This window comes from Pezoporus wallicus, unplaced genomic scaffold (assembly GCF_028554395.1).
Source record: "Pezoporus wallicus isolate ANWC-B61680 ecotype Strahan unplaced genomic scaffold, APGP_CSIRO_Pwel_v1 contig_5069, whole genome shotgun sequence".
Classification (NCBI taxonomy): Eukaryota; Metazoa; Chordata; class Aves; order Psittaciformes; family Psittacidae; genus Pezoporus; species Pezoporus wallicus.
The window spans coordinates 8,113,224-8,140,558 of NW_026642361.1; the positions used below are offsets into that span (position 1 = coordinate 8,113,224).

The 27,335-nt window shown below is 42.4% G+C and overlaps 2 protein-coding genes across 2 annotated transcripts in view; both read right to left on the reverse strand.

Annotated features, from left to right (window-relative positions):
- Window positions 1-17,772: 17,772 nt before the first annotated feature.
- SLC35E3 (solute carrier family 35 member E3) lies at window positions 17,773-23,994 on the reverse strand. Its single transcript, XM_057429539.1, has 5 exons — window positions 23,510-23,994; window positions 23,307-23,417; window positions 21,693-21,851; window positions 20,654-20,736; window positions 17,773-20,209 (listed from the first exon to the last, which is right to left on the reverse strand). Exons 1-5 carry the CDS (start codon window positions 23,897-23,899, stop codon window positions 20,023-20,025), a joined length of 930 nt encoding a protein of 309 aa, XP_057285522.1. The 5' UTR covers window positions 23,900-23,994; the 3' UTR covers window positions 17,773-20,022.
- Window positions 23,995-24,923: 929 nt separating this feature from the next.
- NUP107 (nucleoporin 107) overlaps window positions 24,924-27,335 on the reverse strand; it is a 29,828-nt gene continuing 27,416 nt past the window's right edge. The window contains exons 24-28 of the mRNA XM_057429519.1: window positions 27,098-27,258; window positions 26,780-26,905; window positions 26,399-26,512; window positions 25,960-26,127; window positions 24,924-25,081 (exon numbers count right to left, since the gene is read on the reverse strand). Coding sequence (XP_057285502.1) covers window positions 24,974-25,081; window positions 25,960-26,127; window positions 26,399-26,512; window positions 26,780-26,905; window positions 27,098-27,258 — 677 coding nt within the window. The 3' untranslated portion in view covers window positions 24,924-24,973. The remainder of the gene's footprint in view (window positions 25,082-25,959; window positions 26,128-26,398; window positions 26,513-26,779; window positions 26,906-27,097; window positions 27,259-27,335) is intronic.

Genomic DNA, 27,335 nt, shown 5'->3' on the forward strand with positions numbered 1-27,335 from the left:
GGCTTTTTTTTGTTCTCATCTATGTCCCTCCTCATCTTGTCCATCGCCCGTTTTACCCCTTGCCCAGTGTTTATACGGTCAGTCCACGAAAACCGTCGGGTTGTGGTAAACAAAACATGTGGCTTGTGGAAGTGAAGAATTGAGGAGACAGAGCTGGAGGAGCAGAGCCTGTTCCCAGCAACGAGTCTGCAAAGCGACGGATACCTACTGCCACTAAAAATGTAGGTTTTATCTGACTGCAGATGTCAAACAGCTCTGACTTCCCCTCAGACACATGGGGCAGTTCTGAGGAGCAGCCCTGGCTGCTTGGGACGAGGCCGGGCAGCCCCAGCCTGCTGGAGCCCTGCTTCTGAGCTCTGGTTCTGAAACATTAGCCTTGTTTGGGGACAAACAGCTGTGAGACTTGTGGTAGCAACCCTGTACTTCCGTAAAAGCAGCTGCAGCATATGTTAGCTGCAGAAAACATTATAGGTGAGTTTATTTCAAGGCAGAAACTTCCTTAGAATCCGCACAGATTCAGGGACACAATAATAAAAGTGTTGGTTGCCTGGCTAATAGTAATGACACTTTTGGATACTAGTTTTGATGTGCAATGATCATTTGTGCCTTTTCAGCTGGGGGTTTGTTTTCACTGTTATTTAGGAGGGGAAACTAAGATGAAACTTTACCTCCATAGAGAACTGGATGCTGCCGTATGGTCCTGTATTCCTGTCATCTCCCATTCTATAATTCTGAGTATCTGCAGACTATTTGGAAGTATGCTATTTTGATAGGTGCTTATTACTTGATACACTTCAACTAGAACTGGTTAGTTTCTGGTGTGATTCCTGTTTATAATTCTCAGGTTTCTTCTTTGCCCATGGTGGCATTTTAAAATGATATTTGAATAGTGAAAAGATTTGTTAGAGAACATGAGCACTGCAGGTAGATAGTGCTTAAAGCTAGGCTAGAGCAGAGGGAGCATGATGCTAATTTCCCGTGACAACTAACTTGTCCAAACAAGCAGTGGATAAGTGCCTGGACATGTCTGTTAGCCAAATACAGATTCTCAGCAACCATTGCACCTTGTAAAAATTCCAGCAGTGGTTTGAATCTATATATTTGTGTGATGATGGATTTTCAAGATGAGTTTGTTATCCCAAAGCTCAAGGTCTAGTGAGGAACAGCCAAGAAGCTGCCAGAATTTTGCAGGGTGTGCTCTCTTCCTCTTAGAACTGGAATTTCAAGGCAAACAGAAATCTGGTTTAAGTGGAAAGTCCTGCTATAGGCAAAGTCAGGTTATCTGCTGCTTTCCACCCAGTATTCCAGTTCCTCAGATCGTTAGCTTCATCATTAGGAGGAAATTCCATCTACACAAAAATGCTAGAGGATCTAACCCAATGGCTACGCTCAGTTGATGTGACATTGAACAGCAGTATTATCGATGCTCAGTCTTGTCCTGATGTGGCATGAAGGGCATTTAATTCCTATACAAAATGCTTTTCCTGAACTGAAGCAAAACAAACCCAAAGTGTTTATGTCCTTCTCCCAAGACTGTATCACATTATTGAGCCATGTCTTAAGCATAGTGTCATTTTGCTAAGGGTTGCGTGGAAATTAATGTGCCTTTTAAATTAACAATAAATTTTCTACTGTGCAGGACTTCCAAACTGGCAACTATGACTTTCTTTTTCTAGTTCTCATCTGGTAAGTATTTTGTGACCAATGACTTTGAGATTAAATTGGTATTCTTTAAAGGATAACTTTCCTTGCTGATTCATTAACTGCAAAAGATAAAAAAAAAAAACACAATCAGAACAAAGCAAAAAACAGTTTCGTCTTGATTTTCTTTCAGTCTTCAAGGACAATCTTATCTCTTTTCTCAGACAGACTAATCTTGCGTAAGGGGAGGCTGTGAGTTGGTAAAATACGCTATCTGTGCTTGCTCAGGGAGATAGGGGATATTCTCTGACATGCAGTGCTGCTGCACTTCTGTCCCATTTGCCACTAATTTGTCACAAACACTGCACATGCTGTGGCATCAACATACATAATTATTTTCTTATGCTTGATAATTCAGGATAAGTATAATTAAAAAGTTTTACTTGAAGGGTGAGCAATAAGCTTGTACAGTTATGAGAGCTGACTTCCCCACTGGTTAAAGGTTGTAAAAGAAAAGGAGACATCACTATGGCAAGACTCCACCCGCGTGTATTATTCATAATCCTACAGAAAATACCTGGAGGAGATGTAGCTCAGCTGCCTTAACTGGAGATACTCACTTTACATTGTGGTTAACTAACATGGTACAAGACCCTTTTTAATATAAATTCAGATTCTAACTGCAAACATTTAATTTTTTAATGCTTGCAAACTAGATCATTTTCTGAGATGGATCTGGTCTACCTATAGATGTGTATGCCAGAGGAAAGATGGGTTGCTGTGCTGCAGGGGTGGACCGCTAAAGACTTCCATTTCAGGTTTTTTGTTCCTCACTGTAATTTTTTCCCCTTTTTTCCCTACTTATCCTTTCCCAGCTGCTGCCAAGTCAGCATCCAGCACAGTCATGAAATACTGAAGTTCCCAGAAGCTGATCACAGGCATAGGAGGCCAGGGTTTGTCATATCTCATCTCTAACCCAGTTGCTGCTTCTTGACTATCAGATAGGTGACCCTCATGTGCTGCCTATCAACTTCTCCTTCACAGATAAAACCCATAATTTTTGAAAGAAAGCCCTTAGGCTTGCCTTACACTGTGCTGCTGTATCCTTTCTAAAGCCTTGACTGCATCTCTGTCAGTATGACACAAAACTCAGATCAGTCATGTGCTGCTGATTGTCAGGCACTGAAAGATAAAAGGATGGAGGAAAAAAGGATGCTGAACTGCAGCTGGGGCACGTGTGGCTCACTGGGGCTTTCTGCCAGGGCTGTCTGCTGCAGCCCTGACCCTGCATGCCAGACCTTGGGTCTGTACACTGTTGTACAAATTCAAGAGAAAGTATTTTGGTTTTGTGACATTCCTGCTTTGTTGTGTAAGAAAAAGCACGCTGACAAGAAATCCTCGTGCCAGTAACAGCATATTTGGTTCAGAGAACTTAAACTTCACAAGCTAAGACCCATCCCAATGGAGAGGACTGTCAGTACCACCACCAGAAACTTATTATAAATGACATCCAAATTCTTGGATGAAAAGGGGGACTCAGCTTTCCTGGGGGCAGTTTTGAACAGACAGTAATGACAAGCAGGAACCAAGAGCAAGGCTTGCAGCAGCAGTGGGAACTCAAAGAGTAAAATGTAACAAAAATGTAAGATTTTACATCAGGTGGACTGGCAAAGATGTTTTTCTAGCAGCTGTTCACAAGCTCTTGTCCCCCTCCCACAGGCACTCAGTTCAGGTGTGCCCTGCTCTTAGAAGCATTAAGAACAAGCTCCTTCAAAACCACCTGGAACTGGAACAATCCCACTGGAACAATCCCACATCAGAAGACAGCAGTTTTTCTGCTCTCGTTTAGTTGGCGTGCTCATTACCCCTTGTGTCTGGGAGACGCTGGTAGTCTGTCTGCCCAAATCTGATTCCTATTTGGCAGCAGCTCCATCAGCCACAAGCAAAATTAAACAAAACAATAGTGTATGCCTTCTGAAGAGAGGCCAACTGGCAAAAATATGAACCAAATATCTTAAACTTCTGCTTAGAAGTGCTCAATATCTAACATGGAATGAAAAGTTCTTGGGGTTTGTTCTAATTTTCTAATCCTCACTTTTGAAAGAAGCTCATGGAGTGATTCTAAAGAACTGAAAGGGAAGAATCTCAGGAAAAGGCTCTTCATAGTATATTTAGTTAGGAAGGTCTCTGAGTGAAGAAACATGCTTTTGTTGTACTCTTGTTAAGCAGGGGTGAAGTATGTGACTAGATTGTGACAGGTTCTTGCCTCCTAATCTGTAGCTGTGAAAATTAAATAATTCAGTGATGGGCTCCTTCTTTCAGAAGTACTGATTGCAAGTATTTAGATCAGAGAAAGCCTCAGTTTAAGTATGGTCACCTGCCTTGTCTAAACAAACTGGGATGATACCAGTTCAGTTCAGATTTGTTCTTTTCAGTCAGTGCTCATTTGTCATTCAGATGTGCTATTCAGTCCAGCACAAAACGCATTTGTTCAAGGGAGTGTCCCAGAGGAGGTGTGGGGTGTGCACAGGCTGATAGGACGCACATGAAAGACTGAAGTGTCTTTCAGAAGCTGCAGAGAAAACAAATAAATATATTCAGGGACAACCTAGACCTAGGAGAGAGAGGCTGAGAGCAAATGTAGCATGCAGTCTGGATCCAGACTGTTTGGGATGCCATGTATGGACAGAACCACAGCTGGTGATGAGGCCAGGCCTGAAGCACTGTTAAAGTCAGGCCACAATTTGGGTTAGAGGAGGTGAAGACAAAAAAATGGCTTTAACTGTCTGGCTGTTACTTAAACTGTTTGTTACTAACAGCAAAATACTGCAGGGCATTTTATTACACAAGCAGCTTCTTAACTCTGATCCATTCTACACATCTGATTTTCCATACCTAGAATTGTCTCAGACTTTCTAACCATTTGTCCACCTCTCTCCCTACTTGCTTCCATGCTTGCTTTCCAGCCGCCTATTGTACAAGGAATATATCTTTCATTTTGCATCACAAAGTCTCTGTAACATCCTCCCTTGCAAACCTTCTTGTAGCCTGCTGCACAATTCAGTGTTTGGTCGATGCAGCCTTACTGACTGGTGTATGATTTTACCTGATGCAGAATGAGCTCTCTGTTCCTGAGAAAAGCCCCAGCACCATCCTTTTCCTGATATGATTGATTTTGTTGGTGAATTATGAAGTCATCTTTCTGCTGATATCAAGTGGCTCTCTACTTTTGAGAGTGTAGCTTTGTCAGTGCAGCTTTTATCATACAGTTTGAAGTATGTACAGTTAAACAGCAATCCTAGTAGCTAGACAATTAGCTTGAAGCATTTTACTAGAGGCATTCCTAGTGTCTGGGGTAGCCTTGACTTGAAACCTTGAAGGTTAATTTGAGTAATCTCCTTCCAAGAGCTTCTTGCCATCACAAACAGAGCTATGTTACCTATCTTGGATGTATATTCCAAACCCCACTTTTGAAGTGGATTTGCTGAAGAGTTTCCTTGAGATTAAATCTTCCCCAAATGATCCATATATGTCCTGAAATAAAGAAGGCCAATGGCATCCTCGGGTGCAGTAGAAAGGGTGTGGTTAGTAGGTCAAGAGAGGTTCTCCTCCCCCTCTACTCTGCCTTGGTGAGGCCACATCTGGATTATTGTGTCCAGTTCTGGGCCCCTCAGTTCAAGAAGGACAGGGAATTGCTTGAAAGAGTCCAGCGCAGAGCCACAAAGATGATTAAGGGAGTGGAACATCTCCTTTATGAGGAGAGGCTGAGGGATCTGGGTCTCTTTAGCTTGGAGAAGAGGAGACTGAGGGGTGACCTCATCAATGTTTACAAATATGTAAAGCGTGAGTGTCAGGATGATGGAGCTAGTTTTTTTTTCAGTGATGTCCAGTGATAGGGATGGGGGGCAATGGGTGTAAACTGGAGCATAGGAGGTTCCATGTGAACATCAGGAAAAATTTCTTTACTGTGAGAGTGACAGAGCACTGGAACAGGTTGCCCGGGGGGTTGTGGAGTCTCCTACATTGGAGATATTCAAGGCCCGCCTGGACAAGTTCCTGTGTGATGTACTCTAGGTTACCCTGCTCTTGCAGGGGGGTTGGACTAGATGATCTTTTGAGGTCCTTTCCAACCCTTGGGATTCTGGGATTCTGTGATGTACCTTGCTAAGTCATCCATCTGAAGAGCCATGTTGCTTTCCTGGCTATCCAGTCTGTATTTTTCTTGTATCGATATGCCCTTTCTTGAGTCAGGTAGATCCTAATCATATGTTGCCTTGCCACCTAATAGTTGGCATACAACTACTTGTTGCCAAGCAAGAAAAGTTTTTTACAGTGCCCAGTTGCCTGCCTGTGAATTAGTACTTGCTTAAACACAAACAGCAAACAACAGCATCTGAGGCGCACATTCATGTCACTGATACAGAAAAGGTTCTCTCTGCAGAGCAAGGTGTCAGAAGAAACTGGTACAGTTTTACTAGGAGGGGAGCTTTGTCTGTGCTTGTTCTGTCATCTGTCAGTGACTATCATGATGCAGTCTTTCCTGACCAATGGACAAAATTGACATTCTGCCCATCTGGTGAAACCCATGAACTGATGTTCACAGAGAGCCTGGAACCTTCTGAATCACAGTCAACAAACCAACCTCAACTCCACTTGAGACCATACCCAAGAGGAGGACTGAATCCATGGGCTCCTAGTAGTGAGTTCGTTTGCACTGCATCGCTTTCTTTGTAAACAGGCTGTGTAACACTGCATAACATGTCCAGCTGGTGGATATTCAACCCACTTGCCCTTTCCACTTCAAAATTATGCAGTATTGGTCTGTCTGAACAATTCTCTCTCTAATGGGAAATAAATAGAAGAAAAACACAGGATTTCTAGGCCAAGAGCCAGTGCATATATGTACAAGAATGCGAGGCTGGCAGAGTAGAAAATAAATTCACAGATGAATCCCAGACAGCTACAAACTTATACCAAGTTTTCCTTTTACCTAGCTGGCAAAGTAGTCTGTGAGACAGTGTTTTACATCTGAAGGATACTGAGATTTATGCAGAAAACAGGCTGTACTAGAGGAGCAGTCATCCTGAAGCATGTGGTTTTGTGAGATTTTAAGTTTGCATAGCATAACAAATATGCACTAAGTTGTTTTCAAATTATTTTATTTCCAGCAGTATATTAGTGTTCTGATCCGAAGGGGAGTTACAGATGACATATACAGATGTTCTTTTTTAACTGCCCTAAGGTCCAGAAAGACTAGTTATGACATAGCTGTAGTAAGCCACACATTATACTTTCATCTTGAGTGCCCTTTTCCCAGATTTCTTCTTCTAGCAGTAGTTGGAAATGGAGGGTTTAGATCTCTGAAGTATCTCAGAACTTGCATCAAGGCCAGGTCGGACAGAGCCTTGGGTAACATGGTTTAGTGGGAGGTGTTCCTGCCCATGGCAGGGGGGTTGGAACTAGATGATCTTAAGGTCCTTTCCAACCCTAACTATTCTATGATCTTTCATTTTTATTTATGGCTAATCATATGATTTATTTCCTCCAGCCCATGTGTATAGGTCTTCTGTACCTGCATCTCCACAAAGAACTTAACTAGTCATGTTGCTCTCCATTGGCAATAGCTTGATAGGATTGTCACAGTACTTTATCAACATGATATAACCATATTGGTGAATGGTAAGGATGCGGTAAAACCTTAATGGTCCTGTTTGACCTGTTTCTTCTATTGATCCTCTAGGTTTGTCCCTTCCTCTCAGAAAGACTACCTGACATGAAAGCAGCTACTAAGCCTCAGTATTCAGGCTCCATCTGTGCATCAATTCTATCAATTTCCCCATCTGTAGCTACTTGCAGTTCATCTTACAGCTCTTTTTTCCTATTCAAATGTCTGGTAAGGAAGGGCTCAGAAAGCAGGAACTGAATGTCATCTCCCAGAATTACTGGACTACTATGGTCACAGGAAACTAAAGCAGGAAATACGTTTGTGCTGTAACAGAACAAGCAAATGTCTTGGAGATCTAAAGATCACTGCAAAAATTGTTTCTCCTTCAGTGCCAATCTGCCACAGAGAAAACCCTTCTGTGGAAGATCTGTAAGACCAGATGCAAGGTGTAAAACACAGGCATGCAGACCCCTCCAAAGGCCCTGAAAACTTTAGGGAACTGAGCTGGCTAAGAAGAAAGCTGGATATTTCTGGGAGGAGTTCTGTGACCTACAGAGATCAGTTCTGCTGCAACAACCTTGATGATTAATCTGTGCCAAGCTGGAACACGACAGTCACAGAAATCAAGGGGAAAGCTCTCATACATGTTTTCCACTGTCACAGCCACAGTGAGAAACACTAAGAAAGTGGGACTTTGGCATTCTGGAGTTCAGATGCCAGACACTGTTGGGATGACCAGCACTGTTTTGAGCTTCTTTTTTGCATTCAGCTCTGAATTTCTCCGCTTTGCCCCCTATGGTGTTTTTCTCACAGTACTTCCACATTCCTCGTCTCCCTCTGTGTCACTGCTGCTTTTGAGATTCTGTTAATACTTCTGCAATATATTTAATACATATCTTCTCTAGACATATAAAAAAGTTTCTAAGAACTTGCAAACTATTTTGCAAAGACTTAACATGTCCTAATTGCATGTGAAAAATCTTTGTAGAAATGGATCGATAAGGGAGCATATAACAAGAGTTTACTCTTTTAATATCCATATATGTCATACCCCGCCTTTCTTCTTTATTGCAGTTTTAGTTCTTTGTAGCTTCCACCTGAAAGCCACCTGGTACTGGTTTCCAGTATGTGGCATGTTTTAGCCTAAGGAGGACTCTGATGGGTTGATCTCCACTACAGAAACTTGAACAAGATGGGTAGTTCTTGTCTGTGACTTGTTTTGGTTACCAGAATAATTCTGTTTTTTTTTTTTTTTTTTTTACTAAATATGAAACAGGAAAAGCAAGGGGAATCCCCCACCCCAGCTGCCCTGCAAATCAAAACCTCTTTCTAAGTACCAGTGAACAATACAGATCAGGTAACATTAACAGTCTTTATCAGGAAGGCAAGGTTTGGAGAGAGAGAAAGTATTAATCCAAACGGTACATGAATTTTTGAAGGGCATTAAACTTACTTCCCTCCCAGCAGCCCTGCCCCCATTAGCAGGTCTGACAGTCATTCCCGCTGTTAAGCCTTCAGCCTCAGCCCATGGTTTGTCAGGGAGGGTTTGTTAATGCATGTGCCATCTGGTGGAGAAAAGCGGTTTTTCCATCTACAGCACGCAAAAGGCTTTTCCAAAAAACTGGAGGAAACTTGGCACAACCCCACTAATAGCACTGGAAAAGCAGGACACAAACTAACTCTGAGTGCAGATGAAGAAGGCATGCAAAATACTGTTCTGTGCTTTGTTGGGTTCCACTGAAGTATTAATATCTCAGTTATCTGGTTATCTCTTGCCTCCAGAGAAAGCAGTGCGTGGACTTTTTGGCATTCCTTCATTCAAGTTGGTTTTACAGGGTCCATCCTGGTATCTTAGGTTAGATCACCCCTGTTGTTTAAAAACAATCTTTCTTTGCTGTGGTAGCTTTGAATCTGTGTATTTTTTGTGGCAGTTTTTGCCTTTGTGTACCCAGAGAGATATGCAGGCACTGGGCTTTGACATCTGACACACGTTACTTATCGTATCTTACATATCTGAACACCATGTTATTCAGATATGAGCCAAAGCCAGAGGGGACACAGCATGGTGGAACACCTTGAGAGAAATCCACCATGGTAGTGCCACTCAGAGGGGGGAAACCCCAAATCCACCATTTTGGGTCTGTAAGATATTGCTGCTTCATGACTTGGCTATCACAAGCCCAGCTGCAGTTTCCTCCCATAAGCAAAACAAGCCTCGCACAAACATACCAGAAATGCACTGCAGTGAGATACTTGAGAGCACAGGTCTTTCGGCTTTCCACACCAAAATAAGGAGTTTCAAGAAGATTCATGAGAACACTTGTTCTCCCAGTATCTACTGAAGGTCTGGTAGAATACAGATCATCCCTTTGGGCAGATAATTGCCTATCGTGATCTTTAGCTCATCCAATGCAGAAGATACCACAATATCTAATTTCCTCTTTCTTACCAGTTGGAATGTAGGTAAAGCTGCAAATAATCATTGATTTGGGCCAGTCTTATCCTCTTCCTGATTGTTCATCAGCCACATTATCTACTGCACCTGCTCTGCTCAAAGAAACCCATCAATTGTGGGGCTTACTCAGCTGCACAGCCACACTAAAATGGTTGTGTTTAATGGTGAGGTCTGGAGATTTATCATGCATTTCTTTGGTCAGCATGCTGCTTCACAGAGACCACATCTACCCCTTCCATCCTCCTGGTGCCCCTTCTGTTATATTGGCACAGATATTTGTGCATCTATGGCATGAAATGAATAAAGGGATCTGGCACACCTGAGAGGTAATGCAATTTTTTTTTCTGCAGATCAGTTCCCTGAGGTAGTCCTAAGTAGCTAGACAGTGGGTAGGCCAGGACATCACCAAATGATAGCAGACAGGTGAGCAGGGGAAAAGGTGGGATCTGCTTCAGCTAGATTAGGCAGCAGCACTTGCTACTGAAGGTGAAGCCTACAGAAAGCTTGGCTGATTTCAGAGCACACCACTGTGAAAGAGGTGTCTGTTCTTGTCTCCTCACCGCTAGCTGCAAGCTCTGGTGATGAGACCTTTTCTGAAAGCAGCATGGCATTGGATTGACTCATCTGCCTTGTGTGGTCAGGTGATGCAGCTGAAGCCATCAAGTATCTCACTGAAACAATGTCCTGAGCCCATCTAGTGCCCTGTTAAACAATGCCCTCCCCAGGAGCTGTGCATTCCCAGCCAAGTATTTCTTTGAACTGGCTTTGGCTCATTTGCCCACAGATTCAGCTGATTCAACAGCAGGATATTTATTTTTATTTGCTGCATTAGCAGTATATCAGCTTGCTTTATCATGCAGTCACAGGAGCACATGAGACATCATAAGGAAAAGCAGCAGGAACACACAGCTGGAAGCAGAGAACTGGAAATGGGGAAATAACCCCTTTTGAAGACAGGGAGCCATTCAGTCCTCTTTCCCTTATCAACTAACTACACCCTGAATGTTCTGCCTTTACCTGTTGATAAACCCTTGCAGTACCTCTTGTGATTGACCTGAGTCCAAATTCCCAGGAGTTTTCCTCTGGTGTTACTTAGGGAGAAGTCAAGAATACATGATTCCACTGGTAATTACTTTAGCTAGCCCTAGCCAGCTTTTCCTGTGTTGCAAAGGAGCTGAAAGCTTTCTTTGCAGGATGAGTTGATGCAAACTTCATCAGATTGTACTGATAAAGACACTTCTGATGATAATTTGCAGGCTGTTCTGTTTTCTAGCTCATTTGCTCTCTACTTCAAGCTGAACATCTGTGAAAGCTGCTTTGGAAATGTACATCTTGACATCTGTAGAAAGCATGTCTCAGCTGTCTATTTTGCATTCCATTTGTGCAGATATTAAGGGAATTTCCTTTCTGCTAACAAATGCACACATTTTACTGTGGCAACTTTTCTTTCTGATAAAGACTGAGAAGCGAGACTCTTTCATCTTGTGGCTGATCTTTCCATCACTTTCAAAGCTTTGTCCTCACACAGTCCCAAAATTATGATCTTGATATTTCTCTGCCTACTAGCAGGCATGATTTGCTGTTGTTATTATAGCTTTAATCAAGCAACTCTAGTAAACAAAGTTGCTCCAGCTCAAGACATCACTTCCCTCTGCTGTTGACTGTACCTTCTTAGCAGAAGTTACCGGCCCTGGCAGTGCACTAAGTCAGAGAGATCGCCACCCAGATCGCAGTGGGTTCTGTTCACAGCCTGATATGTTAAACTTACTCCAGTGATTGCATCCAGGGATACCACACCTTGGGCACACATTCCTCTTTGCTGACACAGACAGGAAAGGGGCAACTGTCTCTGGAAGAGAAGCCACAAGCAGCTGTGGAGCAGCACTGTTCCACATCACTGTCAGCTTGTGCACACACAGTAAGAGTTCAGAGTCCTTTTGGCCTGTGCAGTCATATGGCTATTTTATGCAAGCCTCAGTAAAACTAAGGAAACTTTTTATAGTTTTATCTGTGCTTTATATGTGTATATCAGCTCTCCATTTTTAGTAGGTTTGGTTCCACTTTTCAATGCAAGCAGTGCTTCTTTTGAGCCCAGTCTCTGGCTTCTTCTGCTTCAACCCAATCCTGTCAAGCCACTTTTGCAGAAAAGTTTTTCAAGCAGTTTCATTCATTTCAGTTATTCCTAGCCCCAAAATGTAAAATACCATTACTCAATAAGGATGTCACATCCTAAAAAAAATTCTTTAGATATCCTTGTATGCATTGATTTACCTAAATTTTTAAAAGGAAACTCCGGAGATAAGGAAACTGCTTATCTTACTCTTACACTTCAGTGAAAATCCTTGGAATCCTTAAATACAAGTCTTTAAATTCCTGGCTTGCTTAGGGACATGTAACTGATTAGAAAATTAACCAGCCTTTAAAAACAATATCCCAGTGATTTCTGATTTGTGTGGCACCCTGTGAATTATTATAGACTCTAATGAGTAAAGCAGTCTTCACAGAAGCAGGAACAGCTGATGTTGCACAGACTGGCTCAGCTAAATAGGACACACTGAAAAACAGGACCAACATAGAAACCTTCCAAAAATCTTCTTGTTGTACACGGGACAAGGAAAATAGACTTGCGAGTCCAGGGCAAGCTGCAGAGGCAGGAAATGAGCCACTGAGGCTCAGAGCCAGCTGGTCTCCCAAAGACTTCAAGATGAGTACAGGCGCATAAATATGTTGTGCAGTGCTTGTGACACTCTGAGGGCTTCCTGCTGAGAGGTTGGTAGCTGTACATAAAATATAGGGCTTTCTTGCCATTTCGTTTATGTGTGAAACCTTCTCCTTCAAAACCCATCTTTTGAGGCTGGGCGGCTGGACATGACAGCTGACGGCTGAAAGAGGTTCCTCGGCCCCCGCCCCACTTCCCTTGGTCCCGGTTTTAACCAGGTGGTGTCACTCTTCCCCTTTTTCCAGCACGGAGAGTTGCCTGCCTGCACTGCAAGGCATCAGCTCGCTGCCTGGACCAGCCACGGCTATTCTGCCTAGCAGAGGGTCAGATGAATTTCCTCGGTCACACAGAACAAGAGGAAGAAGTAAGTGCCCAAAGCTGAGTCCATGGGGAGGAGCAGGACACGTTCCTTCAGGCTGTAACATGCTGTTCTGATGACTTGGCCATGTGTGTTTCTGATTTTCAAACTACCTGTATTGTAATTTCTCTCTTCAGATGAGGTTTGAATGACACCTAAGCACAGCTGGTTCTGTAATCTTGCATCTAGCTCTATAAGAACAACTTACTGTGGGTGCTGAGCAACTGCAGCTCAGCGCCAGCCACCCATGTGTTTGTCCTCTTTGACTCTCTGAGACTGTAGGTTTAAGGGTCTGGAATTAAGGTTAATGTCCACCAGTGATAAAGGCAAAGCTCTCCATGAATCAAAATACCCTTTATGGGAAAGTCTCGCTTGGGCTTTGTTTGGGAAACAAATCTGCATCTCTCTCCCTCTTTTTTTATTTCCCCTATTTGTAGACCAAAGTCTTATGCAAAATGCACGTGAAGAAAAGCTGAAGAAGTGTGTCTCTGGGGAATGACAGTAGCTAAAAAAACATAGAAGCACTGTTAATCCTGATCAGGTTTATGTTACCACTCATAAAAGCAGGATCGTGTGTGTTCAGAAACGTACCACAATTGCCTGAAGAAGCTGTGACCACCACTGTCAGTTTCTCTTCTCAACTGGATTAATAGAAAACCAGGTTTTTACTAACAACTGCAAGAAATGGTTTTAACAAGTAACCACTTTGGATCCCAGAAGACATCAACATTGCCTTCACACCTCTTGGAGAGAAGCGCTTCATTTCACAACAGTTGATGATATGTAATACTAGTCTTTTTCCATTCAGCTCAGACACAGAAGCCTGGCTGGAACCAGCATGTGCACGTGTAGATAAATTACAAGATCTGAATCAAAGTTTTTGATATGCAACTCCAGTGTACTGTAAAACAAAACATACTCGTCACTTGAGTTAGTTACACAGCAGAAGAGTGTGCAAATGGTTTCTTTGTCCCCAAAGAGTGAGGAGGATTAAAACCATTATGGACAGAGTAAGGAAGCAGAACAAGACTCAGTTTCTTTGTTGAACAGTATCTCCAATTTAGTTGGAGACCAAAAAAGATGTCAAACTTGTCAATGATGCATCTTTATTTCTGGAAATGTTGAGCACGTGCCTTTCTCCATTAAGTACAATTGAAACGGAAGAAGCTCACACTGACAAATCTGGCTCTGCTATTCAGATGCCTAATTGTGGAGTTAAGCATCGAAACTTAGATTTTACATTTAAAAACATGCCTAGATGTATATGTGCTGTAACTCCTCTCAGTTGTCTCCTAATCCACTGTCTCACTTTTGTTTCTTCCCTCCCCTTCCCCATCACAGCCACTGCCGTTCTGTGGTCCCAGTAACCATGATTACTCCATGTGCCTCACTCGATCAGAACACAGCTCCTTTAAACAAGTTTGCTTCTCAGCTTCTGCTCTGTAAGAAAGTAAAAACATACACCCGTTTTCTGTGCCAAAGTAATTAAAAATTACATTCTTATGCTGTGCTTCAACCAGAGATCTCCTCCCTGCATTTCCTGGATGTGACACAGCCGTCTGCAGTTCTAAAAACAATCCTGCTGTTTTCTGACACACCACTAGCCTGCATGTGCATTCTGCATGTGCTAGTTACCCATACAGCCATGCTGGACTTTGTGGAGCTCCTTAAATATAACCAGGTACCTTCAAATGAAAGGCTGGTATTCATATTTCAGTGGAGCCATTAAAAAAACCAGAATATATTTTTGCAATGCTAATCCTTCAGCAACCTTTGGATCATCCCTACTGCTTGCTTCTAAATATGTAATTGACTTGCATTACATTATGTTTAGTCTGTCCATGTCTGTTCCTGCATTTCCATTCCGAAGGAATGGAAATTTGTGCCTATTGGATACTGAGCTAATGAAGCTGAAAGGGCACATGCAGCTCCTCAGATGCCAAATTACATCTTAATTCAGGTTCACTTGACTCCTGTATTTTACAGCTATTTTTTGTCTGGATTGGAAGGAAGGCAGTCAAGGGTCCCTAGGTAAAAAAATGCAACAGTGCATGATATCAGCGTATTTGAGAGCAGTGATACAATTTCTGTCTCAATTTCAGAATTCCGTAAAATATAGCATAATTATACAGACAAGGCCAACTGAAATAGGAAAGAGAGCTTGCTTTGCCCCTACTAAAGGGAAATGCCAGGCTAAAATTTGAAAGGATTAGTAACTGCCTTGCAACTAAAATAATGACAAGGTATCACATTTCTTTCTTTAGTTCTTAATTGTAACTACAGTCCTTTGGGCTGGGTTGGATCCTGTGCAGCAGGGCTGACTGCACACCGCAGTTACAGGAGGTGATGGAGTATGTTGTGCTCCCTGAGGTCCATAAGACCTTTCAGCTACTGGAAGAAGACAGGAGCACGATCCAAGTCAGTTGGATGAAAGCATGAACAGTAAGTTCAGCGAGAGAAGCTCTGCAGGGAGGGGTGATGTTTTCATTGGACCAACTCACAGAGTTGAAAAAAAGCAGACCAGCCTTTGCAAACACAAGCCCCCTTCACTAAGCCCAGCATCACTGGGCAGAGGAGAAGCGGAACAGCAGCTCCCTTCTTTTAGGAAGGTTAACCATAGCTGTGGGACTTGTCTGGCAAAGGTCTTATGCTCTCTGAATCCAGCTATTGATTTTTTTGCATGGCATTTATATTTTAAGTTTTTATATTTTTAAAACTGAACTAAATTTGTCAACTACTGCAACACTGCAAGAATCCATACAATTCAGCTCTTGAATTCTTCCCAATACTTGCCTGGAGATAAACCCACACCTCTCCCCACTTAGTACAGGTCTTTTTGATAAGATGTCTGCATCTTAGAATAGTATTTCTCATTACCCAAGATTATATCAGCTCTTGCTGATAAGTTTTTCACTTCATGTTCTTAACCTTCTGCAGCTGACATCCCCATCATCTTTGCAGCAACTGAGCTGTCAAATGGAAGGCTGAAACTGATCAGAGGGCACCAGCAGGGAGAAAGTGGATTTGTATGGAGCAGAAAGCTGGTGCTTTTGTGCATCTACATGATTAGAATAGCAGAGAAAGAGCTGCATCTTTACAGTTAGAAGAGTTAAATTCTTGCGCAAAACAAAGCATGTCTTTACTATATATGCACCCTGCCTTTCATTTACTCAACATTTTTTTTTGTTTTCTCATTTATCAGGGAAGTTGGGTTGTGAAAAGCCAACATAACATTTTAAGAGGAAAAACTCAGTAACACAAGCAAGACCCACAAGTCTGCAGTCCAAACTCTGCTACTGTTAAAATCCAGGGAAAACACCAACTCCAAAACTGGGAGAAAAAAAGAGTCATCTAGGAGAAAAACCTTTTTATGAAAGGTCATTTGAGGAACACTAAGGCCTGCTCTCTGAATTCCATTCAACTGCCAGCCTCCTGTTTGTTGTTAAAAGCAAGAAGATAAAAAGCTCTCTTGCCTATCAGAGGGAGCATTCTTTTTGCTTTCCTAAGCATGTAGGTGACTTTCAGTCTAGAGGTTTCTAAATCACTGCTAATACATTAACAGTATGCCAGTGTTTGGTAGCACAGTATTGCTCAAGAGCAAACCCCTTCTCTGCAGCAAAACTGCATCAATATATACAGCCAGTTATGAAATCCATCATTACTTGTTGATAGATTTTGCAAAGGATGTGACAACTGGACATGGATTAGACACTAGCTGTGCTTCAAAATGTTATAAAACACTCTTCTGAAACTCCTGTTACATAAGACATTATAAAAATGAGTTTTTTTCACCTTAATACTTCACCAGCATTGGCTACCACTTGCATTTTTTAAAAGGTTTAGCAAAAATGATGGATATCCCAAACAGGCTTTAATGCTGCTTTTAGCCCAGGGCCACCACTGAGTATTCATTTCACAAAATGAGGCAGAGAGAGGACACCTTCCTGCTGAATCACAGCTCTGTCTTGAAGGTATACTTCTGCAAGACAAACCTCCTTTTCATACACATAACAGCAGCAAACCACTCTCCTTCAGCCTCAAGCCTGAGAGAAGCTGCTCACCCATGAACAGGAAAACTTCTCTGGCACTGTGCCCCCCAAAGCCTGCAAGAACTTAGCAAGTCCTACAAAACCAGATGCAGAATCTGCTGAGTTACCAAAGTTAATGCTAACACAGAGCTTTGAACAGAGTATCTCATAAGTGAAGGTATACTTCCTATTCCTTTGGGAAAAGCAAGAAAACCTTGTGTGTGTTGTTCTAAAGTGTTTTCAGGGACAAGGCTAGCATAGATAACTTACCACCCATCATTCATATTTTAATCAGAATCATCTGCTCTCATTTTTAAACACCATGCTGGTATCTATGCCAGCATTTCCACTGGAGGGCAGCTTCTAAAGTAAATCACGGTAATATAAGCAGCAAAGCACTCAATGGCAGAAAAAGACCAAAGTCCATCTTGTTACCACTGCTTAATCATATGTGGACTATGAAGTGAAATGAAAAGCAGAAAGTAAACACGAGGGTTTGGACAGCATGGCACAAACAGGGTGATGACTACATGTTGTTAAAGCTGTCAAGTCTCCTGATTACTCTTCCAGGAAAGCCAAAACTGAGTGAAGTACACATAATTAATTAGCAGTTAAACCTATTAAAATGATGTAGTAAAAACTAGAACGAGCAAGTTTCTGACCAGGTGGGTTATCAGTAATTTTTTTTGAGACTCCAGTTGTACCTCAGGATTTAAAAATTCCCTCATTAGTGCGTATGTTCAGCCCCAAAACATGCAAACTCATTGAAATACAGACAGAATTCCAAGTAGCACCATTTTGTCTTATATACACACATAGACACCCCTCCCCAAGGCATATGCAATTCAAGCAAAACATGGAAAATGACAAGAAAAACTGTTCTCCCCTGCAATAAGCACGTATCAGTCAAATGAGTGAAAAATTTATTCCCACCTAACACATGGTATCCAAAGAAACAATACATACAAAGATCTATTCATCCCACAATTACACATGCCTTCTGGATTTCATATTTGGAACCATATGACAAAGTTCAAGATACTTTATTTGTTAGATACAACAGGTAAATCTCAAAAGAGACTCCTTGAACGTATGAAAAAAAGTCACATCACTTGAGTGACCTCCACAACTTACACACTCCAGCAACAGACTGCATTTATAATGTATAATGATACTGGTAACTTTCTCCTGCAGCTCTGCTCCCCTCTTTAAGGATTCTTTTATATTTTCAGACACAATTGCTTTGTTCATTCTAACACTTTCTACACATTTACGTCACTCTCATCCCAAGTACTGTTGTCACACAGGCTTCTAATTCAGTTGTTTGCTAACTGTAAGTCTTTGTGGTCTATCTACATTTTAGAAGAACTTGTGCACAGCACAAAATAATGCAAATGGCTTTCTCAGTGTATGTACTGAAGGATATGCATCCAGAGATTGGCTTTATGAGCACATCTTTCAGTACTCCATTTAAACTAATGATACAGATTTATAAAAACATGTACAAAATATTAACCTTGAACCAGTACAATGTCCAAGACACAGTTGGTAAAGATGTAAAATTATTCAGGTATTTCTAACTCTGAAATGACAAAGTATTACAGTATAAACTTAGGTTACACAGAGAAAGAACTTTTTCTTAAATCAAGAACTCTGTAACAGAATAAATAATTTATAGGCTTGAGAAGACCTGCATTCTTTCCTACACAAAGACTTGTTACCTTTATTGTAAAAGCTTAGAGGAACTTAATATCATTTCTGTCAGTGGTTGAAAAACTTAAATACCTGCTTTTGTTCATGAAATTCCCCTCTTTAAATCTGCTAGAGGTAGATGAAGATAAAACGAACCTCAAAATGTTAAGATGCTGCAAATAAATTCTAACCCTGCAAATCTAGTGAACGTATGTTCTCACCAGATTTACTGAAAGCTGTTATTTTTTCTGTCTCTTTTTAAATAGAACAGCACTCAACTTCCTCCTTCCCCCTTGTCAAAATCAGTGCTTGATACTGTCATAAAATAATTTTCAAAGCATTCCTGAATTAGAGCAGGAGCAGGTCCCACATCACACTCTTCACTTGCTCTGATACACTGCTTGTGCTCCCGGAACAAGGACAACAGGCCAAGCTGCAGAACTTGGACTTGCAGGTCCAAGTAACTCCTGGGGAAGGTGCAGCAGTGAGCTAGGGTTGAAGAGGGAGAGAGCACTGGCAGCCCTCATGTCCACTGCAGATGGCATGACCATTCTGAAGATTTCTCCAAGAATACATTCAGCATGGGTGTCTGCGAGCAAGAGCTGCAAAATGTTTGATTATTCCCACAAAATCAGGGAGTTCATTAAGCTCACGAGCATTTACAAGACCTCATGTAAAGCCCTGGGTTTGGTACAGAGAAAAGTGAAAAGCAGTGACAGAATTATCTAGAACATGAATGACTTCATTAGTGTCCTGACAGACCAGAGGAAAAAAAATTAAGATGAACTGTTTAGATCCAATTTCCTACTTTTCTGTAGGTTGACCTGTGGCTTCAAGTTTTCCAGTGTCTCTTCTGGTCTCTCTCTACCTGTAATTTTATCTAGCTTCCTCAGCCAAAAATCTATCAATGTGTTGAAGCCAAGCATAGATAAGAAAGCATACAAAGAACAGGAATGAGCTTGGCGGCCTTTTTTAGACCTACTGAACAAAGTCTGTTTCCTCTTCATCACTCACCAGACAAAAAGGAGGAAGCATCGCTACGTACCAGAACATCTGTGTAAAAGCGCCTCCAAGTCTCTTCACAACAGCAATACTGGCACGATCACAAAGACAGGATTCCTTTTCTTTTTTTTCTCCCTCTGTATTATAACTGTAGACGTCATGATCTCATTTGGTATGCAAAAAATATAATTAGCTCAGTACAATTTCCACAGCAATTTGAAGTGTGCCTTTTTCTGTTTTACCATTTTAATTGAATGAAAATGACAGGACGGACTGAGGTGGCAAACCCCAGCATTTTACAGAATTGACTTTGTTTGGGTTTGTTACAGAACAACGATCCTGGTGGTTAAACTAAAACCACAGATGCACACAAACAAGGCATCTTTTCCACACTCTGGAATCAATGCATATTTAAATACTTGTCTTCCTTCACAACATTATTAAGCTCCAGAAGCCCTTGCTTTATGGACGCTGAGCCAATTTACTCTTACTGCTTTCCTGCTCGCTGAGCTTGAAGTGGGTGTAAGCTAAAATGCCCAACAACGTGCACAGAATCCCAAGGCCTTGATTAACAGACAGTGGATCCTTAAACAAGAGGCACCCTCCCAGGAGGGTGATGCAGAACTTGAAATGTCCAAACATGTTATATCTAGACATCTGTTAAGGATAACAGCAAATAGCAGTACTGCTTTTTGCAAAAAGAAACACTTGGGAATGTCAGTAACTACATCCACGACAAGCAATGGTATGTCACCTTGACTTCAACTCATGCCACTTCACTGTGTCTCTGCAACTCTAAGAATTACCCTCCATCTAAGGCCTTCCGACCACTGTACATGACAACTGACATGCCAACACTTCCTCAAGAAGTGTGGGTGAATATTCTTTGTAGGTGTGAAGGTCACGTCAGTAAGTTAACCACCATTATCTATACAGAGAAATTAAATACACTGAAACATGAACATGCTTTTCCAGCTTCACCTTTTAAGATAAAGCAAGCAGGTGACCACTCTTCCCACAGTAAATCAGCCCAAATGAATGATAACATAATTCATCTGGAAACAGGAGAAACAACTAATGGCACAAAGGATACGTGACAGGTGACGTATTCCCAATGATCCAGTAAATGGACAAGTTTACCATAAAGGCTATTACTCCGGACAGCAGTACCATTATCTGTGGATTAACAGACACGGTCAGTAATCTGACACACTTTTGGCCATTTGTAGATACATTCCAGGTTATTTATTTAGTTTCCTTTACTTTCAGATGCAAAGTATCAGGCAAGAAAAACATATGGGGAACAAAAATAGGAACAACTTCAGATCAGTACAGACACTGGTGATGTGTATAAGTAGCTCAGGGTATGATGTCCATAAATATATCCTTATAGAACCACAAGCCTTTTCTCCTTCACTCTCAGCAATTTAGAATCACTTGAAGAATGATTTGGAAAGTCTGGCTACTCATACACACAGAGGTCATAGGCTTTGCCTTTCAGACAAGGTTTTTACCTATGGTCACACTAAAAGCTATTATTAAAAACATCCAGTTTTATCCCTGTGAATACTTGCTATCCCATTCATAAACTGCAGCGCTACAAGAAAGGTCCCATCACTGAGCAGCACAATCAGCAGTGGTATGAATGTGCCATTGGCTCTTTTTCTGGACGGAAGGATAGAGAGAAATCATAGTTGCCGTGGTGAAAATAAACCAGCAATCCTAGAGAACAACCAACCCTGGCATCTTTCCACACAAGAGGAGTTGAGAGTGTCAAAGTGAGCATGCTCATTTCTTTTCTGAGTGGACAGTAAGAGCTGAAACTAGGGCACTTACATAGTTTTAATTTAATACACTAAGGGAAGCTTCTGGATTTTGTCAGATTTTCCTGTTGCTCAGATGCCCTCTAAACAGAAACAAGAATAAGGAGGTAAATTGATTGTCAGACAGACTCCTCTGGGAGGAAGTGGGGCAGACACAACGATGTTTTTATTCTTTCACATGCCCCCCTCATCTCATCATAGTCAATGACTGTAGAAAAATCTGTTTCACAAAGAAACAGATCTGACTGCCAAATTTAGCTACATCAGTGATGACTATTTATATTTAAATAACGTCAATAAAAGTCTTACCACAGCAGAAAGCGTCCAGGGCCCAAATATTCCCCCTTCACCAAAGACTGGCTCAAAGAAGGGTATGATGAACAACAACATAGCTGAGGACATTGGTGCCTGATAGTACAGCAACTGCATAGAGTTTACCTGCAACTCATGCTGCTTAGCTCCTACCCACTGAAACCAAAAGAGAAAGCTGTTATGCACAAGGGAAAAAAAAAAACAAAACCAAATCATCAATTGTAAACTTGAGCAAAAGCAAACTGGCTACTAACACAGAAAGGATCTCATGGGGGCAATACTACACGAACAGGTTATCGCGCATCATCTTCTGCCTTTGACTAACTGGAGGCCCATGTCTTTGTCTCTTGCAAGCACACAAGCCACGCGAGAAAGTGCTGTTCTTAATGAAGAACAAAAAAAGTAGCAGAGCTTGGAAAAAAAGACCAGTTCAAGACAAATTCCAGATCCTGTCTATGATGGAGCTAAGCACCTTTGCCTAAGCAGAGATCTGCTTTTTGCCCCTTTCTTCTCCATGCACAAGCTAACAAAACCAGTAAACGTTTTTCTTTTACCAGCATGTTCCAAATTTACTGGATTTCATTTCAATATTGACTATAATTTGGACTTTCAATGTAACATGCTTTAAGAGCTATTAGGTTATCTGTGAAGATGGATGGTACAGCCAAAAAGATGCATTTTTGTATTGCACTGAAGAATGTTTAATACTCCATAACTCACATTAATTAGTAACATGGATTCCAGCATATAAACCTGCTAAGTTAAAAAAAAACAAAAGCCAGAATAATTTCACTCAGGTACTCTTGCTCCTCTAGCACACACCCCATCACTTAAAGTTATTATGCATCATCTCTCTCCTCCTCCTCCGCCTAAACAGGACAAGAGACCATTATTTATCATCTTGCATGCTACAGGTCAAAGAGCATCACTGTTCTTGGAGCACAGTACACCTGTTACAAAGAAATTAATGTTAAAATTCATGATGAGCATCACATCAACATGACAGGAGACAAAGTCATAGCTTATAATGAGCTGGTCTTGATGTTACAGTGGAAAGGGCTAAGGCAGTCCTCGGACATACCTATTTTACAGCCATAACCAGCCAGAAAGGTTATACTGTGCATGTATATTAATTCACCCTCTACAAATCCACCTTAGACTGTGTATAGTCAAAACTGAGGAAGGATGCTCACAAAATGCAAAGAGTTGAGTGATAAACCGCGGCATAAACAGGAGTGGTAAATGCCCTTTCTAGGGAAAGGCTCAAACACAAGGCACTGGCTTCAGCAAGGAGAAAATCTGTCCTCTCTAGAAAAACAGAGTTTTACTGATAAAGCCATCTTCAGCCCTTGAAAATATACTCATGACCACATTGAAGATGACACCCCAATTTTAGCAGTGAGGACTACCAATTCCTTGAAGAATTTACCTTAAAATAGTACAAATTACTTATGAATAGTATGTGTATATATATATGTATGCATATATAAAGGAGTATGGGGGGTTTTCCATATGGCAACCCACCGTTTAAACGCGACCTAACCCAGAGGGTCAGCACCTCGAAGACCAGCCACCACAACGCTCCCACCTCTGCTTCCCGCCATTACCCACCACTTGATAGAGGGAGGTCACCAGGACGCCCATGGTGGCGAACGCCATCCCGAGGACGTTGAACTTCACGTCGTAGTAGGAGTTGAGGAAGACGCCCAGCGTGATGGGGACCTGTGGAGACGGGGACAGGCGGGGTTAAAGCCATTGCCTGAGGCGACGCGCGAGGGCAGCAGCCATTCCCCTCTCCCCTGCCGCTTCCTCACCAAGGTGAGCTTGATACGGAGAGGAAAGGTCTTGCCGTAAGCCAAGGTCTGTATGACCACGATGACCGGCGTGGTCATGGCCTTGGCCAGCTGGTAGGTACCGATGGTGTTGCTCTGCAGGGAGAGGTTGGTGAAGACGACGAAGCCGCAGAAGCTGAGGGCCAAAGGCAGCACCTGCGAGGGCTGCAGGCTCTTAGGGGAGAAGGCGCCGAGCGCTTGGCACAGGTAAAGGCCGAGCCAGGTGATGGCGAAGTGCACCAGGGTGAGGCTGAGGTTGGGGAAGCCCAGCCGCACGTACAGCCACTTGTTCAGGAACACGATGCAGATGGAGGCGGCCAGGTTCACCAGCAGACCCGCCGCCAGACGGCCCTGCGCCGGCAGCCAACCCATGGCGTCCCCGCTGGGCGCCGGGCAGCAGCAGCGCCTCAGGCAGCCCGCCGGCCGCCCTCCGCCCGGCACCGGGCGCCCGCCTCCGCCGGGACACGTGGGATCGTGCCTTCCGGTGGCGGCACCCGCCCCGGCACGGCACGGCCCCGGGGGCGGAGCTGTGGATCCAGCGGCTCCGCCCGATCGCGGGAGTGACCTGGCGGGGGGCGGCCCCCTGGCAGCAGCCGGAGGCACAGCGAGAGCGCGCACCAGGCCGGAAAGCCACCGGCTTCCCCCCGGCGGTGTTGCTGCCCAGCAGCGGGCAGAAACTCACTCTCTCGCCAAGGGGCAAGCAACGCTGAGCGACCGGAGTGGGAGTTTCTGTAAACACGCGTAAAAGTACAGGTACAGCACAAATCACGTTCTTCGGCAAGTGGCTGAAGGCACAGACTGGGTGCAGGAGCTGCAGCCCTTGTCTGAGTGAGCTGCGGCTGCATCCTCTGCGCTCTGCACTTAAGGGAGAAGCAGCTAAAGGTGTAAACGGGCAGGAGGAGTTTTTTAAGAAAATCACGGTATCTCAAACTTGGGAGTTTCAAGGTGCGATCACCTCTCCTGATGACGATTACAGCAACGTTTTGGCAGCTACACAAGAGTACGTAAGGAACAGTTCTGGCAGCAGCCCTCCGCTTTGGCTCTTTCTTCCAGCCCCCTTTTGTCTGCGTTCCACGCGTAACGCTGTGGCAGTCTCACTTGCCTCTCCCCTGCACCCTTGCACATTCTCCTGCAAAGTAGTGTTTCCAGTCCACAGGCAGCTCTTTGGTTATGGCAAAGAGGTTAAGGAGGTTCATACAATCACTGTGTTTATATAATGACATTTAAATTAGTGAACAAACATTCTGTTTGTGAAGCACTTTTATTAGAAAAAAAGAAATTATTATGAAACAAGGTTGTGTAACAAACATCATCTCTGAAGTTGATCAGAGTTTTTCAAGTTGAAATCTGAGGATGAATCCATTGCCCCCCCCCCCCAAGATCAGACCAGTTTTTAATAAACAGAATGTCCATGTTCAGAAGTTTTTGCAAGTATCTCATGATATCTTATGCCTGAATTTCATATCCCAAAGGATCAAGATCTTGGTCCAGAAGCATCAGAGAAGATTCCCTCAGCTTCAGTAGAAGTTTTCGGAGTTCATCTTTTGAAAATACCTAATAAAAAGAAACCATAAGGAAGTTATATTTATTCACAATGAAAAGCATCGATATCAAAGGAAATGATGGCTCATTAAGTTACTATTTTTTTTCTTTCTATTTAAGACAGTGTGAACATCAGACATTTCAGAACAGCATTTAGTAAAGGATTAGCAGCAACACCCCAGACCTGAAGGTAGTCTCAAGATAGCTCTGTCTCATAACTGTTACAGCAATTACTGGTAAACAGCCAAGTTTAATTTCCATGTTATTGCTGGCAGAGATTTTAAGCCCATCCAGGCAAATGCATCACAGTATTTTTCTTAGCTTTGATGTTTCTTCTCAGACTTCCAATCCTTGTTTTGTTTTGTAGGGGCGTGCTGTGGTTTAGTTTTATCTGGGGTTTGTTTTGGTTGGCTTTGGTTTTGGGCTATTTTTGTGATAAGAGTTTTTTTGGGGCTGTTTCTCAAGGTTTTGGAAGGAAAGAAGGTTTGGGGTAAACCAAGTGCTCCAAAGCAAAACCTGCTTATACAATGTTCTGAGACGTAATGGGAACGAAAAAGAAAAGAAAAAAAGTCAGTCATAATTCTGCAGTTCAACTTAGAATCACAGAATTGTTTAGGTTGGAAAAGACCTGTAAGATCACAAAAGTCCATCTGTTAAACTCATAAAAAATTAGTAACTCAGAATTGCTGCTTGTCAAAACAGTGGTGGCATCTTCAGCATTTCAAAGTTAACTCCTTAAGTCAGGATACCAGAAAACCCTTTACTACTGCAGTGAATGGGAAAAGATAAAGAAACTTCTGATGCTAAGGAACATATGGCATCTTCCTCTTCATATAGCTTTTCCCACAGTCAACCCACAGAGCCAAGCTGCCTGCAGCTCCTTAACTCACCGTGTAAAGCTTGTGTCGCTCAGAAGCGACCATGTCAGCCAGCCGCAGGCACTCCTGGTACTGCCCAGTACTGTGTAACACGGTGTGCAGCAAAAAGCACATCATAGGCAGGCACAGCTTTCGCAGCAAAATCATCTGGTGTATTCTTTCAGGGTCGTCCTCGGCATCCTTATCACAGCAAATTATTACATTAGTATTATGAACGTCACCTCTAAAAGGCAACTTGGCAAAACCACATGAGGAATAGCGTTAGAGGCAAGAAAGTGGACTAACCAGCCTAGGCTGCACTGACAGATTGATTTATACAGTAACTGAAGGGGAAGCAATCCATAATGGGTCACAGCAAGGCCAGAATGAGTTAAAGAGCCTAACATCAAGCTAAAGGTGACAAAGGTACAGCTGGGTGCAACCTGTGCTATGATACAAGAATTCATTTTACCTCTCTGACATCAACCATCCATCCTCCGTCCACAAACAGCAATACATTGTACATTTTCTCTTTCACATCAGCTGTAAGAGCATCCAAGAGGCCTTTCCAAATACCATAATCCATCTGGCAAAAAAACAAAAAATAAACTACTGCAGAACAGGATAATTTCCAAGGCTATTTTAACACAGACTCTTCACCCAGCATGCAACAGCCAGCAGAACTCCAAATTGGCATCTTCAGCCAGTGGCTGACACAGAAAAACAGAGTAAGTTATAATAGAGTTCTTAAGCAATCTGAATTAACAGTCTTCTACTCTGTTCTACTAAACTAAGACTGCTTCCTAAGCAAGAACATAAATGTTTATAGCAAACAACTTCAATTTTTACTTACCTCATACTTCTTTTCTTTATGTTCATGGGCCACTTTTTCAGTGAAATTTGCTTGTGGTAACAAAGACGGCTTCTGGGGAGCCGAGTTCATGTGTTTAAACCATTCGTTAAAGGTTTCGTGGGCTTCCTGGATTGCATTGGAAACAGTGTTAGGACATTTTTGGCTCACAGAATTACAAAATGTTATTAAATGCATAGCTATAGGGCATCCAGGAATCAGAAGTTAAATCAAATGGACAAACCTTGAAGTTTCACCACCAAGGCAAAGCCACCATTATCTCTATGTTATAACTTGGAATACAGCGTATCTGAAACTCACCAAATATGCCCGAATACATAAATGTTCCCGTATAGCATTGTCATCTTCAGCTGGAAGTGGAGTATCCATTCCGTGCTCTTCCCATTGGTTATATATTTCTGCTATAGAGTCTTGGGGAATCTTCACGAACACATCTTTTGCAGCTTCATGTTTCTTGGATGCTATGAGAATGTGAACCGTGTATCAACAGCTTTGCAATTTCAGTACTGGCAAACCCATGCTTTTTAATTACTAGATT